Source organism: Meles meles, chromosome 8 (assembly GCF_922984935.1).
Source record: "Meles meles chromosome 8, mMelMel3.1 paternal haplotype, whole genome shotgun sequence".
In the NCBI taxonomy this organism is placed as follows: Eukaryota; Metazoa; Chordata; class Mammalia; order Carnivora; family Mustelidae; genus Meles; species Meles meles.
Window position 1 is genome coordinate 59,663,358 of NC_060073.1, and position 15,596 is coordinate 59,678,953.

Sequence of the window (15,596 nt, forward strand, 5' to 3'; positions counted from 1 at the left end):
CGGATTTAATCCAGCTATATCAGTAGTTACTTTGAGCATCAGTAGTCTAAATGCACCAATTAAAAGATTGTCAGAGTGGATTAAAAAAACAAGATCCACTATATATTGCCTCCAAGAAACCCATTAAAATTTTTTTTAATTTAATTTAAGATTTTATTTTTTAATTTGACACAGGGCGAGCTAGAGAGAGAGAGCGAGCAAGCACAAGCAGGGGGAAAGGCAGGCAGGGAAGAAGCAGGGAGAAGCAAGGAACCTGATGTTGGCCTTGATCCCAGGACTCTGGGATCATGACCTGAGCTGAAGGCAGCCACTTAACCCACTGAGCCACCCAGGGGCCCCAAGATTCCCATTTTAAGTAAAAGGACACATATAAATTAGAAGTAAATGAATGGAGGGGCGCCTGGGTGGCTCAGTGGGTTAAAGCCTCTGCCTTCGGCTCAGGTCATGATCCCAGGGTCCTGGGATCGAGCCCCGTATCGGGCTCTCTGCTCAGCAGGGAGCCTGCTTCTTCCTCTCTCTCTGCCTGCCTCTCTGCCTACTTGTGATCTCTGTCTGTCAAATAAATAAATAAAATCTTAAAAAAAAAAAGTAAATGAATGGAGAATAATATGCCATACTAATATTAATCAAAAGAAAGCAAGACTAGCTATATTTCAGAAAGAGCAGACTTCAAAGATTTATGTATTTGTTTTAGAGAGAGTGCGAGCAGGCGAGTGGGGGGTGGGGAGGGGCAAAGGGAGAGGGAGAAAATCTCAAGCAGACTCCCCATTCAGTGTATAGCCTAATGCAGGGCTCAATCTCATGACCCTGAGATCATTACGTGAGCCAAAATGGAAGAGTTGGGTGCTTAACCAACTGAGCCACCCATGCACCCCAGAAAGAGCAGATTTCAGAGAAGGAAATTTATTAGGAATCAAGAGGGGCATTATGTAGTGATGAAAGAGTCAGTCCTTCAAGAAGATGTAACAATCTGTAATATATATGTGCCTAACAAAAGGGTGTCAAAATATGTGGGCAAAACTGATGGAATTGTAAGGAGAAATAGACAAATCCACTTTTCTAGTTGGAGAGTTCAACATTCCTGTGTCAGAAATGAACAGACTCAGCAGGCAGAAAGTCTGTAAGTACATAGCTGAGTTCAGACACCATCAATCAACTGGATATAATGGACATCTGTAGACTGCTTCATCTGACAACAGCAGGATAGAGACATTCTCAAGTTTACATGGAACATCTACCAATATAAAACACAAGGTGGGCTATAAAACAAAACTTAACAAATTTAAAAGACCAGGAATCATACAGTGTCTCCTGTCAGAGCATAATGGAATTCAGCTAGAAATCAGTAAATGAGTGACAGCTAGAAAAGCCACAAATACTTGAAGATCAAACAACATACTTCTAAATAACACATGGATCAAAGAAAGAAGTCTTGAAAAATTTACACATTTGAACTAAATTAAAATGAAAATATGACTTAACAAAATTTGTGGGATGCAGGGAAAACCGTGCTTAGAGGGAAGAGAGGAAAGATCTAAAATCAATCACCTGAGCTGGGGCCTGTGCCTGCCAAGTTAGACCTTCCCAGGGCAGTGTTGGCTTGTGGAGGCAACAGACTTCTGCTGGCCCCAGTGATGATGGCTCTTTCATGATGAGGGGGAGATTGAGGACTTCCAATATGATAAAGACTTGGAGACATTTCTCTCCCTTCCTGTGGGGGGATAACTTGTGCGTCACCAAGAAGATGAAGAGAATGGGGAAGACATGGCATCGTGTCCCAGCTGCTTTCTCATTATAAAAGTGATTTATGCAAGGATCAGTTTATGTGTGGACAAACATTCCCAGCCCCGCTTCCACCCACAAAGAATTAGGTAAATGCTGAAGAAGACTTTAGGAATCCAAATCTTGAGCATTTGGGAATGAGCCAACCTGGAAAAATCAAATGCAAGTTACTGTTTCTTCGAGAGGACAACCATTTTGTAGTTGGTTCTTCTGTTAGAGTGTGGATCCTTGCCATTGACTGCTAAGTTCATCTCCAATTAAAGAAGCAAGTCCATGACATGAAAAAATAAAATAAATAAAATCACCTAAGTCTCCACCTTTGGAAACTAGAAAAAGCGGATTAAAGCCGGATTAAGTAGAAGAAAAGAAGTAATGAAAAACAGAACAGAAAGCAATGAATTAAAAATAGGAAATCAGTGGAGAAAATCAAAATCAAAATCTGAACCTTTGAAAGATTGATAAAACCAGTAGGTCTATAGCCAGGCTAACTGAGAAAAAAAGTCATAAATTACTTCCATAAGTGAAAGAGGGGACATCAGTGTCTTTTATGAACATCAATGTAAAAATCATCAGTAAAATATTAACAAATTGAATCTTAAACAGTGTATAAAAAGAATCCTACACTATGAACAAGTGGGATTAATCCCAGGTATACAAGTTGGTTCAACATTTGAAAGTCAGTTACTATATTCCATCACATCAGTACGTTAAAGAAGAAAAATTACATAAATGTGTGAATAAAGAAAAACATTTGACAAAAATCCCATACCCATTTAAGATAAAAATTCTTACAGAACTAGGAACAGAGAGGAACTTTCTGAACTGGATAAAGAATATCTGCCGGGCTGCCTGACTGGCTCAGCCAGTTAAGTGTCGTCTTCAGCTCAGGTCATGATCCCGGGGTCCTAGGACCAAGCCCTGCATTGGGCTCCCTTCTCGGCAGAAGTCTTCTTCTCCTTCTCACTCTCTGTGTACACTTGCTCTCTCAAATACATAAATCAAATCTTAAAAGAATATCTACAAGATATCTACAAAAAGAATATCTACAAGAAAATTACAGGTAACATCATCCTAGATGGTAAGAAGTTTGAAGCTTTCCCACAAAGCTTAGGAACAAGGTAAGGATGTCCCCTCTCACCATGCTTTTCAACATCATACTGTGGAAGTCCTAATTAATGTAATAAGAAAAGGGAGTAAAATGTATACAGATTTGGAAGGAAAAAGTAGAAGCATCTTTACTCATAGATGACATCATTTTCTATGTAGAAAATCCAAAAGAATCAACAAGCTTCCTTCTAGAACTACTGTTTGATTATAGCAAGTTTTCAAGATAATGTAAATCTAACAAGGTTAATATAAAAAAACCAATTGCATCCTACATATCAGCAATGAACAAATGGAATTTGAAATTAAAAACATATAATACTATTTACTTTAGCTCCATAGAAGTGACATACTAGCATAAATACTAATAAAAACCTAGCAAAATATTTATTATAAGATCTATATGAGGAGAACCATAAAGCTCTGATCAAAGTATTAAAGAAGAACCGGGGTGCCTGGGTGGCTCAGTCAGTGAAGCATCCCACTCTTGGCTTCAGCGAAGGTCATAATCTCAGGGTCATGAGATTAAGCCCCGCATCTGGCTCCCTGCTCAGTGCAGAGACTGCTTGGGATTCTCTCTCCCTGCCCCTCTGCTCATCTCCTGCTTGTGCTCACTTGCGCACGCTCTCTCGCTCTCTCTCTCTCAAATAAATAAATAAGATCTTTAAAAATATATTAAAGAACTAATTAAATGGAGTGATAGTCCATGTTCAGGTATAGGAAGACTCAGTGTTGTCAACAAGTCAGTTCTTCCCAACCTGATTTATAAATGTAATGCAACACCTGTTAGAATCCCAGCAGGTTATCTTGTGGGTATTGACAAACTGATTCCAAACTTTACATGGAGAGGCAAAAGACCCAGAACAGCCAATACTGTATTGAAGGAGAAGAACAAAACTAAACACTATTACCATACAATCCAGTAATTTTGCTCTCTATATTTCACCGTAAGAGTTGAAAATCTGTGTCTGCACAGAGACCTGCACACAGATGTTTATAGCAGCTTTATTCACAGTTGCCAAATGGTGGAAGTAATCAAGATGTCCCTCCATAGATGAGTGGATAAATAAACTATGGTATTTCCAGGTAATGGAATATCTTCGTGAATATTACTCACTCAGAGGAAATGAGTAATCAAACCATGAAAAGACATAGAGGAATCTTAAATGCATATTACTATGTCAGAGAAGCCAGTGTAGAGGCTACATATGATTTTAACTATATGGCATTCTAGAAAAGTCAAAACCGTAGAGACAGAAAAGAGATAAATGTTTGGTAGGGGCTGGGGGGAGAGTTAAATAATAGAGCATAGAGGATTTTTAGGACAGTGAAGCTATTCTGTATGATTCTTGAGTGTTGCTTAGATCTCTGTATACATTATACATTTGCCCAAACCAGTAAGCTGTATAACATTAATAAAGAACTTTAAGGTAAACTATGAACTTTGGGTGAAATGATGTATCAGGGTAGGTTCATCATTTGGAACAAATGTACTACTCTGGTGGGGGATGTTGATAATCAGGAGGCTCTGCATATTTGGGTGCAAGGGACATACGGGCAATTTCTCTTATTTTCCATTCAGTTTTACTATGAGCCTAAAACTGATATAAAATGGACAAAGGATCTGAATAAACTTTTCTCCAAAGAAGATATATAAATGGCCAATAAGCATATAAAAAGGTGCTCAGCATCATTATCCTTTAGGGAACTGCAAAATTGAAAATACATTGCACTACCATTTCCCACCTGCTTGGATGCTTCTAGCAAGAAGAGACTAACAGGTGTTGAGGATGTGGCGAAATTGGAGCTTTCATGCAGTGCTGGTGGGAATGTAATATGGTGCAGCTGCTGTGGAAAACAGTTTGGCAGTTCCTCAAAAGGTTAAGCATAGAATTACCATATGACCCAACAGTTTCACTCCTAGATATATATACTCAAGAGAAATGAAAACATGTCTACACAAAGACTTGTAGATAAATGTTCATAAGAGCATTATTTGTAATAGAAAGTATAAACGACCCAAATGTCCAGTAATGGGTGAGTGGATAGCTGTAATGTGGAGTGTCCATACAGTACAGTATTATTTGGAAATAAAAAGGAGCTACAGTATATGCTACAGCCTGATGAACATGGAAAACATTATGCTAAGTGAAAGAAGCCAATCATAAAAGACCATATTGTATGATCCCATTTATATGAAACAGCTAGAATAGGCAATTGTAGATAGAGACAGAAAGTAAATTAGTGGTTTCTTGGGCTGGGGGAGGATGGAGAGGGACTGCTAACTGGTATGTGGTTTCTTTGGGGACTTGTAAAGTGTTCTAAACTTAGAGGTGGTGGTGGCGGCACAACTCTGAATATACTAAAAAGCACTGAATAGTACACTTTAAATGGGTGAATTTTATGGTATGTAAATTGGATATCGGTGAGGCTGTTAATTAAAAGAATCAGGTGCATGGAAGTGTATGATTGTAGGACAGGTTGTGAATGTGAGTGCTGAGGTGCAGTAGCATTGCTTCTCAAACTGTAATGGGCATATGGATTAACCAACCTATCTTATTTAGTGTAGATTCTGATTCAGGAGGTCTGGGGTAGAGTCCGAAATTCTCTTGTTTCTTAATAAGCTCTCAGGGTGCTGATGCTGCTGGGCTATGGCCCATGCTCTGAAAGGCAGTAAAGGATGTTTGTTTCTTCTGTGAATAGAGTCCGTCTAAAGAGCCTTCAAGCCAGAAGGATCTGGCCAGCGTTTTGTTGGAAGGCATAATATAGTTTGGTGGAAGAGAGGGCCTTAATGGACAAAGTAACCAGCCTGTGTAAAGACTCAGATCACAGAGTATCCAATATTGGGGGGTTATAAGAGGCCTGTTGTTGGGTTACAGGGGTGGATCCCTGAATCTTTTGCACCTGAGGATTTTCTCTCTCTCTCTCTTTTAAAGATTTTATTTATTTATGTGAGAGAGCATGAGAGGGGAGAAGATCAGAGCGAGAAGCAGACTCCCTGCTGAGCAGGGAGTCCAGTGTGGGACTTGATTCTGGGATTCCAGGATCATGACCTGAGCCAAAGGCGGTTGCTTAACCAACTTGAGCCACCCAAGTGCCCTAGCATTTTCTCTTTTTTATGAAATTTTCTCTTGCTCTCTGCCTGACTTTTTTGATTTAACTTCTTCCAAATCTGGACTTAGGTAGACTGGTACTACCAAGGGCCTTGAGAGCTTCTAGGAGGGGAGTGATTGGTTGGCAAGAAAACATTCTATGTGTGCGTCTTGGGAGTTGGATGTGAACCCATCAGTCAGTAACCATGCCTGGAGAGCCTCATTAATTAGCTGCCTGAGCTCTGGACAGGGCACACTCAGACTGACTTACTGCTTGGATCCAGATGAATAAACGCATTAATGAGGGAGCAAATAAAGATGTATTTCCAGATGGTAGGGGTTAATTTTAGCTATAGTTTACAGTTTTTCTTATTTTCCCACTTGTGCCAGAAGACCAATATGGATGTAGTTTAAAGAATTGTTCGATTCAGGAGGCAAATACTAAAGCCAAATCATGTCTCTTCTCTTTGCATTCATAGTACTCCATGAAGAGCTCAACAGTCCTCTAAGCCCTGGTCTAGTCTCAGCCTTAGTGCTTGCCCTTCTGAGCGGTATTTTCCGTGAGGCTCTGAAAGCAGTACGGACCTGTGCTTCGTCAACATTCGATTCCACCGCCTCTCCTGGTTCTTTATAAAGTGCTTCCACTCTCCCAGGAGGAAAGACAATGAAATCACTTAGTCACCTTGAATGTTCTTACCCTCCCAGCCCCCCAGTGAAGTCAGAAGTCTTATTCTCTATTTTCCAGACAGAGAGTAAGGTATAGATATTAGCTCACTTGATCACTATCATGGAGAGGCACACCATAGCTGGCCTGGTTCTTTGGATCTTTCTTAATTTTCCCTTTAATGGAGTTGTCTTGCTTCTTTTTAAAAGATTTTAGTTATGTGTTTGAGAAAGAATGAAAGCGAGAGATCACAGAGCTCCAGAGAGGGAGGAGCAGATTTGCTGCTAAGCGGAGAGCCCAATGTGGGGCTCGATCCCAGGACCCTGGGATCATGACCCGAGCTGGAAGCAGTTGCTTAACCATCTTGCTTCTTTGAAGATGTAGTCATGTTGTTTCTTTCTTTCTTTTTTTTTTTTTTTTTTGACATTGAGTTTTTAAACATGATTTTCTGTGTGCCTCCTGGTATCAAATGAATACTTCTTTCCCAGATACTTATTAAGTATTTTTCAAATGTTTATTTATACTCGCATTTAAGCATCTCCAGGTGGGATGCTGGTTTGTCAGCATACTTACTGTATTGGAGAGAATTCTGTTCAATTCCTCTAGTACTCACTCAGTGCTTAGTATATGCTCAGCTTTGTTCTGTTCTCCTTGAGGGACACAAAGCAGTATATTCTCCTTGGCTCTGTGGGATCTTCCAGGTTTATGGGATGGAAGCAAGGTAGATGTAAGCAGGCCAGGACTAGGGTGAAGCAAACAAGGCACTAGGGTGCAAACTTTAAGGAGGCCCTCATTTTCAAGGTCATGCAAATGGAGGGTCAGTACCTGACAATGAATGCCTCCTTAAATTTTGAGCCCTAGGTCCCTTGGTTTACCCCCACCTTCCTTAGTCCTGGTCCTGGCCTTAGGAAGCATTGGGGCACTTGTGTGTCTCAGTTGGTAAAGCATCTGCCTTAGGCTTGAGTCATGATCCCAGGGTCTCAGGCTCCCTGCTCAGCGGGGCACTTGCTTTTTCCTCTCCCTCTGCCTGCCCCTCTTCCTGCTTATTCTCTCCCTCTCTTTCTCTTTCTGTGTCAAATAAATAAATAAGATCTTTTTTTAAAAAAACAGTTACATCTCTTGGAAATCACATTTAAGATAACGTAAGACTATGAATGACTGCTTTGGAACAGTGCTTCTCATATTTAATGTGCATATGAATCATCTGGAGACCTTATTAAAAGGAAAATTCTCATTCAGGGGGTCTGGAGTGATGGGTGAGATCTGCATTTCTCTCTCTCTTCCTTTCTTTCTTTTAAGATTTTATTTATTTATTTGAGACAGAATGAGAGCGCAAGAAGGGGGAGGGTCAGAGGGAGACGCAGACTCCCCGTTGAGCAGGGAACCGATGTGGCCCTCCATCCCAGGACTCCAGATCATGACCTGAGCTGAAGGCAGTCACTTAACCAACTAACCCTCCCAAGCGTCCGGAGATTCTGCATTTCTTTTTTTTTTTTTTTAAAGATTTTATTTATTTATTTGACAGACAGAAATCACAAGTAGGCAGAGAGGCAGGCAGAGAGAGAGAGAGGGAGAAGCAAGCTCCCTGCTGAGCAGAGAGCCCGATGTAGGGCTTGATCCCAGGACCCTGGGATCATGACCTGAGCCGAAGGCAGAGGCTTCAACCCACTGAGCCACCCAGGTGCCCCCGGAGATTCTGCATTTCTATCAAGCACCCAGACAATGCTGATATGACTCTTTGTGCCACACTCTGAATAAGGAGAAAAATCCATGCTTGAGAAAAGCAGAGGGCTGAAGTCACTAAGCTAGGGGATCAGGGCAGCCTTCTTCAGAGAAGGTGAAATTGCAGCTGGTTTCTCAAAGGACAGCTTGGTTTTGGATGGGATAAAAGAGGGAAATGTTGCAAGCAGAAGGAAGAATATACAAAGGCCTAGAGACAGGAATGAGTCCCATGTGTTTTGAGGCAGTGAACACACTGGTTTGGCAAGATGCAAATCCAAGTTGGAAAAAAGGAAGAGTTTTGATAGGTAGCTTGAAACCTGTACTGGGCTCTTTATTTAGAAATGTGGCCTGGGGCACCTGGGTGGCTCAGTCGGTTAAGCGTCTGATTCTTGGTTTTGGCTCAGGTCTTGATCTCAGGGTCCGCAATCAAGCCTCTCATCAGGCTTCTTGCTCACAAGGGAGCCAGCTTGTCTCCCTTTCTCTTTGCCCTTTCCCCTGCTTGCACTCTCTTTCTCTCTCAAATAAATAAATAAACCTTTAAAGAAAGAAAGAAAGAAAGAAAGAAATGTGGTCCTTAATTGTCTGCTCAGGTACCACCCAGATGGGCATTTCCATTTCTTATGTCGACTTGTCCTGGGATATTCTGGGACCTCTTTTGTTCTGGGGAAATGAAGATCTGAGTTAGGACACCTGAATATATTCTGTGAGGCATTGTGTGAGGTAGGAAAAGGGAGTAGGTAGGTGACTTGAGATAGTCTTTTTCTTTTTAAATAACTTAGCTGGAACATGTAAAATTCAGAAAGCCCTCCCTAAATAGTGATGGGAGTAATGTACACACACATAAAGGATGCCGGTAAGTATATGCTGATTTGACTCAGTAGGAGAGTTCTGCCCATTTTACTTCAAACATTCTGTGTAAAGTACTTTTCTGAATTTATCATAGGAACAGTGGGAAATTGGGCCCTGACCATCATAAGTACTAAAGGAATATTTGTTGATTGATTCGTTTGACTAAGGCCTTGTCTCTCTTTACATTGAGAAACATTTTCAGCTCAGGTCAGTGTAAGAATGTATGAATGTAATGTTTTTGACTTACGTACTGACACTTGGTTATGCTTCTGTATGGCTGTAAGGAAGTAGAAGTCTTGAGTCCTGAACTCTAAGAATTTAGTATTATTCTTGAGCAGCAGTTTTCAACTGGAAGCAGTTTTCATCAATGTCTAAAGACATTGTTGCTTCTGTGGAGATGCTTTTGGCATCTAGAAGGTAGAGGGTCAGGGACGCTGCTAAAACATCCTACAGTGTACAGGGAACTCCCACCTCACCAAAGAATTATCCAGTCCCAAATATCCCTACTGCCAAGCTTGAGAAACCCTGCTCTAGAGGACAAGACTAACAAATAGAGCCAGAACTTTGAAATTGGAAGATTGTACTGCTCGTTAATAGCAGAGCAGGGACTAAAGCTTAGTTCTCCCTAGTCTAATGTGCTGCTTGCTACCATGGGGCCATTTAGAGTCAGATGGCATATGGCAGAATATTTTATCTAGCTTCATCTCCCACTAATCCTGATTCATACTTTTTGCTCTAGCCATGCTCATTTATTTGTATGCTAAGTAACTTTATTCCTTCATTCATAAAGTAACTTTATTCCTTCACTAACATAAAAATGTCCGTTTGCCTGGAACATATTTCTCTCATTTCTTCATCTGGATGGTATTTCACATCTCCTCCAGAAGTCTTTGCCAGTCTATAACACTGCAGATTGGATCAGAAGCCTCTTCTTTATTCTTCCATAGCCAGTCCTCAGCATCTAATAAGAAAATTTTCTGTATATATGTGTGACTTCTTAGCTAGGCTATGAGCATCTTAGGAGTTGGGTTTATCCTCCGGTCCTCATTGTCTAGCACAGATATGCAGTACACTCTCAGTCATAGACAAGAGATAAAGTAAGTTATTAGAGAAGGGTGAGATCAGTGGGAAGTAGAGTATTGGGGAAGGCTTCATAAAGATTGTGACACTTGAAGCTCTTCATAATTCCTTGAAGATAATGATGAATGTATGAACACCTTATATTGGGCAGGCACAGTTCTAAGACCGTAATGGATTTTTTGGTGGTGTTTTTCTACAGGTTGATATGTCAGACCTCTCTCCAGAAGAGCAATGGAGGTAAGTGTGATGGTGTGGGCCCCTCGGGCTGGGAATTTTAAATTAGTCCTACTAATAGAGTTGTATATCTACCCTTTTGCTTCCTTGTCTGTGGGAAAGCCGTGACTTGACTAGTAGGAGATGTCATTTGGGATCTTTTCCAATATTCCTGGGTAGCTCCTTCAGTCCTGGGGAGTGAATAGGTAATTACACCAAACTATTAATATGGGTTTAAATACTACTAGTTCTGGGGCACCTGGGTGGCTCAGTGGGTTAAGCCTCTGCCTTCAGCTCAGGTCATGATCTCAGGGTCCTGGGATCGAGCCCCACATCGGGCTCTCTGCTCAGCGGGGAGCCTGCTTCCTCCTCTCTCTCTCTGCCTACCTCTCTGCTTACTCGTGATTTCTGTCAAATAAATAAATCTTTAAAAAAAATAAATAAATAAATAAATAAATAAATACTACTAGTTCTGCCATTTTCTAGCTATGCTATCTTGGGCGAGTTACTTGATTTCTTACACCTTAGTTTCCCTGGTTTGCACAGTGAAAGGTTATAACAGTACTTACACCTCATAGAGTTGTGAGAACTAATATATGTGAAATTCTTAGAACCATGCCTGGCATATGGTAAGTTTCCAGTAAGTGTTACCTGCTTTGCAAATCACTATCATCATTAACCACAAAACAGAGCAGAGAGCTCTGGTTGAAATATGGGAATGGTGTCTTCCTGATCTCAACTCTGCTACTAATTTGCTTTGTAACCAGAGTGAGTCAACAGTCAACAAATACCTTATTATTGTGATTGCTCATCAGAGAGTCTTCAGAGTGTTTGCCCTACAAGGTAGCTGACCAGTGAGCTGAAATCAACCATGTAAACTTTATTAATAGTGCAAAAACCCCCTTTCATTTAGATTATAAAAATAGAGAATGGCAAAGATACCAACTTACGTGACAAACCCAGCAAGATTTTAGAAAACTTCAAGCTTAATATGCACCAGTTGTGTACCTCAGCTATCAAAGCATTCCAAAATTTGGAAGATGTTCTTAGAAATATACTGTCTGCTTTAGGGAGGTGAAAGTGCCACTGTGCTTCACTGAGTCCACACTGATTTTGTTATAATCACTGCATATTAAGAAAATCTTCAGTTAGATAACATCTAGAAGAAGGCAACCAAGCTAATGGCTTTCATATTATGTTATATGAATAGCATTTAAAAGATCTCATACTGTTAGCCTAAAAGGGCACAGAAAAGTGATAGTAGAAAGAGGATTGTTTTTTTTTTTTTGTTTTTGTTTTAAATAAGATCATATAAATCTATGAAAGAGTAGCATTGGGAAAGAAGAGTAAATATGTCCTTTGTTGTTCCAGAATATAAAAATTAGGTCGTTCATGAGGGAATGAAGCTATAGAAAGATTTTTGTCTTGTTATCAGAGACGTTTTTAATAATTGTGACATATTGAGAGGCAGTGAGCTCCTGCCCTTAAAGTATTGGAGTTTTATTCCTTTATTAGCACATATGAATACCTACAATATACCAGACACATGGTTCTCTAATTACTTTAAGAGGTGTGTGTTCTCAGCCAGTGGAAGTATTCACACAAAGATCGTAAAGATAATGTTTGCATTGGGTGGGAACCTGAACTAGAGGAGTTGTTCTCTGGTCTTTTCTCCATATTTCTTTGATTTTGTTGTTGTTGTGTACATCCATTCAGTCATATATTGCCTGAGAATAAGAAATTTATCTTTTATCTTTATAACTCCCCACAGTCCTTAGGTTTTGAAAGTGTCCTTTGCCCTTTTAATTTAGCTTATCCTCTCAACAACCCTATGTGGGAAGCAGCAGAGATACAGACTCTTTGTGACAGATGAAGAAATTGTGATGTAGAGATGTGAATTTTCTTGGCCAAGGCCACATGGATGTCTGAACCTAAGTTTCTGACCTCTACCCATACTATTTGCTTGCCACATTCTCCTACCCTGGATGAGTTGATGGAAGATGAACCCTGAGGTGCTGTGGCTGGCCACTGACATTTGGCTGCCCACTCCCCCCACCAGTTTCCTCTCTAACATTTTATTGTGAAAAATCTCAGAAAAGTTGAAAGAATTACACAGTAAACACCTTTAGGCCTACCACTGAGATTCTACAGTTTCACTGTACTTGCTTTATCATTTGTCTGTAATTCATCCCACTGGGTGGTTCTTACATAGTCTGTCATTGCCCTTGGGAACTCTATGAAGATATCATTTATGTTGTCCTTTCCCTCTCTCCCTAATACCCCCATCTATGGAGGATTGGCATAAAAGCTCCTGACTATGGGCTGTATTTGTATTTATTTTTCTGACTCCTTCCTCATTTCTGTTGGCTTACTCTGACTCTAGGAGGCCAAGGCAATCACTTGTTGCCAGTCCTCTGGACCAGAGAATGCCAGCCTTAGATGAAATAAGAGTTTCCAGGCTCTTGAGGAGGCACACTGTTGGATTAGTATAAAGTTAAAGCAGTCCAGACTTTCAGGCTTTAGCTGGTCTTAAACAGGATCCCTGGTCCTGACTGAGAGAATAGGACAAATAAAGGAAGACTTAAACCCTGGAATTAGTACACATCTGCAGTAGGACTTCTTTATTTGTATCATAAATATCATTGACTAAGAGTATGAGACTTTATGGCTATCTTTCTCTCTGGGTTACTTTGTCCTTCCAGGGATGGTTGAAGTTGAAATAGGACTGAAATGGGCAGTAATGACAAGATTCTTCTGGGTCCTCTTTCCTACAGGAAAGGTATCAGCTGTTTCTGCTCTTGGGGGTGGGCAGCAGACAACCCACCTTTAACTCCAGTAGCTGAGCTTCTGACTGAGGTCCATAGAGTCCTAGTTCTATCCCAAATGCCCATTTTCTAGGGTGTGTGTTTTTCTAGCCCCTAATTTGTATAATAACCTGCAGTTGCAAACAGGAATATGTTCTGAGCTATGGACTTGTGGGATATCCCTGGAAAGCACTGCACTTTTACTAGCACACCTTCCCTGACCTGCCTCACCTCATCTGTTTGACTTTCAGGGTTGAGCACGCACGCATGCATGCCAAGCACCGCGGCCACGAAGCCATGCACGCTGAAATGGTCCTCATCCTCATCGCTACTTTGGTGGTGGCCCAGCTGCTCCTGGTGCAGTGGAAACAGAGGCACCCCCGCTCCTACAATGTAAGCCACTGCCTCTCAGTTCTTCTTCTGACAGTTGTCAAAAGACCCTCCCAGGTATTCTAGGGTCTGGCCTAACCCAGGCTGCATTTGGCAGGGAATAGACAAAGATAATAGATGTTATGTATGAATGGTGAATAATGTATGATGGGTGTGCTTTTAAGAGGCAGGTGATTCAGATGGTAAAAAAAGAGGTAGAACTTGAGACTACTTTTATGGCCAGAAAAGATAGGTCTTCCCTTTTAAACATTTTGGGACAGATCCATGAAGGGGATACTCATCAGGAACTATTCAAATAGAGGGCAAGGTGATCGCCTTGTTGGGAAGACCAAGCCTTTAAGTGGATGTTACAGGTAGGATTTAGATTAATTTAAAAAAAGGGTGGGGGGCGCCTGGGTGGCTCAGGGGGTTAAAGCCTCTACCTTCAGCTCGGATCATGATCCCAGGGTCCTGACATCGAGCACCACATTGGGCTCTCTGCTCAGCAGGGAGCCTGCTTCCTCCTTTCTCTCTCTGCCTGCCTCTCCACCTACTTGTGATCTCTGTCTGTCAAATAAATAAATAAAATCTTAAAAAAAAAACAAACGTGCAGAAAACCTATAGCTAAATGGCAGAAGTAAATCATTCTTTATTGGTAATTACTTTAAGTGGCTTAAATTGTTCTAGTAAAAGGCAGAGATTAGCATGTTGATTAAAAAAACAAAGCAAAACATGAGAGACTCACGTTTGAAACAAAGACACAGAGAATAAAAGTAAAACGGTGGAGAAAGATATTCCATGCACATGATAGTCAGAAGAGAGCTGAGGTGGCTATTAAATCTCAGACCAATAGACTTTAAACCAAAAAAATTTACAAGAGGGTGCCTGGGTGGCTTAGTGGGTTAAGCCTCTGCCTTCAGCTCAGGTCATGATCTCAGGGTCCTGGCATCGAGCCCCACATCAGGCTCTCTGCTCGGCAGCGAGCCTGCTTCCCCTTCTCTCTGCCTGCTGCTCTGCCTACTTGTGATTTCTCTCTCTCTCTCTCTGTCAAATAAATAAATAAATCTTAAAAAAAAAAAATTTACAGGAAACAAAGGACATTATATATTGATAAAAGGTTCAAACCAACAAGAAGATAGTATAATTATAAACATAACTAAGGAGCCCCAAAATATGTGACGCAAAAATTGAGAGAATTAAAGAGGGATAGACAGTTTGACAATAATGGTTGCAGAGTTCAGTACCTGACTTTCACTAAGATAGAGCAACCAGGTAGAATATCAGTAGAGGACTTGAACAGCATTATAAACCAGTTAGCTCTAACAAATACTACCCAACAACAGCAGAATATATACTCTTCTCAAGAGCAGATGGACCGTTCTCCAGGATAGAAAATATGTTAGGCCACAAAACAAGTCTCAGTAAGCTTGAGAAGATTAAAATCATAGATTCAGCCACTCTGGATTAGGACATGACAGGTGTAGTGTACTGGATTTTTTTTTTTTTTTTACAACTATCATCTTACAAGTTTTTAACCTTTACAAGGCTAACAACCCTTTTTTAGCATCAACTTTGGCAAACACCTACGTGGTAATACTTTGCATAGAAAATACAAGCGCATGTATAGTAGTAACAATAGCTAACATTAATTGAATTTTCACTTAATGCCAGCCAGTGTTCTAAGTACTTCATAACTGTGGGCTCAGCTAATCCTTGTAGTAATCCAGTAAGGTAATATTTTCTCCAATTACAAATAAGGAACTGAGACAGGAAGACTAAGTAATTTGCTCCAGTGATGAAACTGTTATGAACCCAGACAGTTTTACTCCAGGGTTTTTATTCTTAATCCCTAAATGGTTCTTTTTCTCTAGTATATGCTTTTTCAGACCTCTGATAATATGGTCAGACATGCCCAGG

General features: G+C 40.6%; 1 protein-coding gene and 1 pseudogene across 3 annotated transcripts in view; both read left to right on the forward strand.

Moving 5' to 3' along the window:
- RNF121 (ring finger protein 121) overlaps nucleotides 1-15,596 on the forward strand; it is an 81,577-nt gene that overhangs the window by 23,109 nt on the left and 42,872 nt on the right. For all 3 annotated transcript variants that reach the window (XM_046015330.1, XM_046015333.1, XM_046015331.1), the window contains 2 exons: nucleotides 10,493-10,530; nucleotides 13,562-13,703. In XM_046015330.1, coding sequence (XP_045871286.1) covers nucleotides 10,493-10,530; nucleotides 13,562-13,703 — 180 coding nt within the window. The remainder of the gene's footprint in view (nucleotides 1-10,492; nucleotides 10,531-13,561; nucleotides 13,704-15,596) is intronic.
- On the forward strand, nucleotides 1,648-1,882 carry LOC123948388 (annotated as a pseudogene).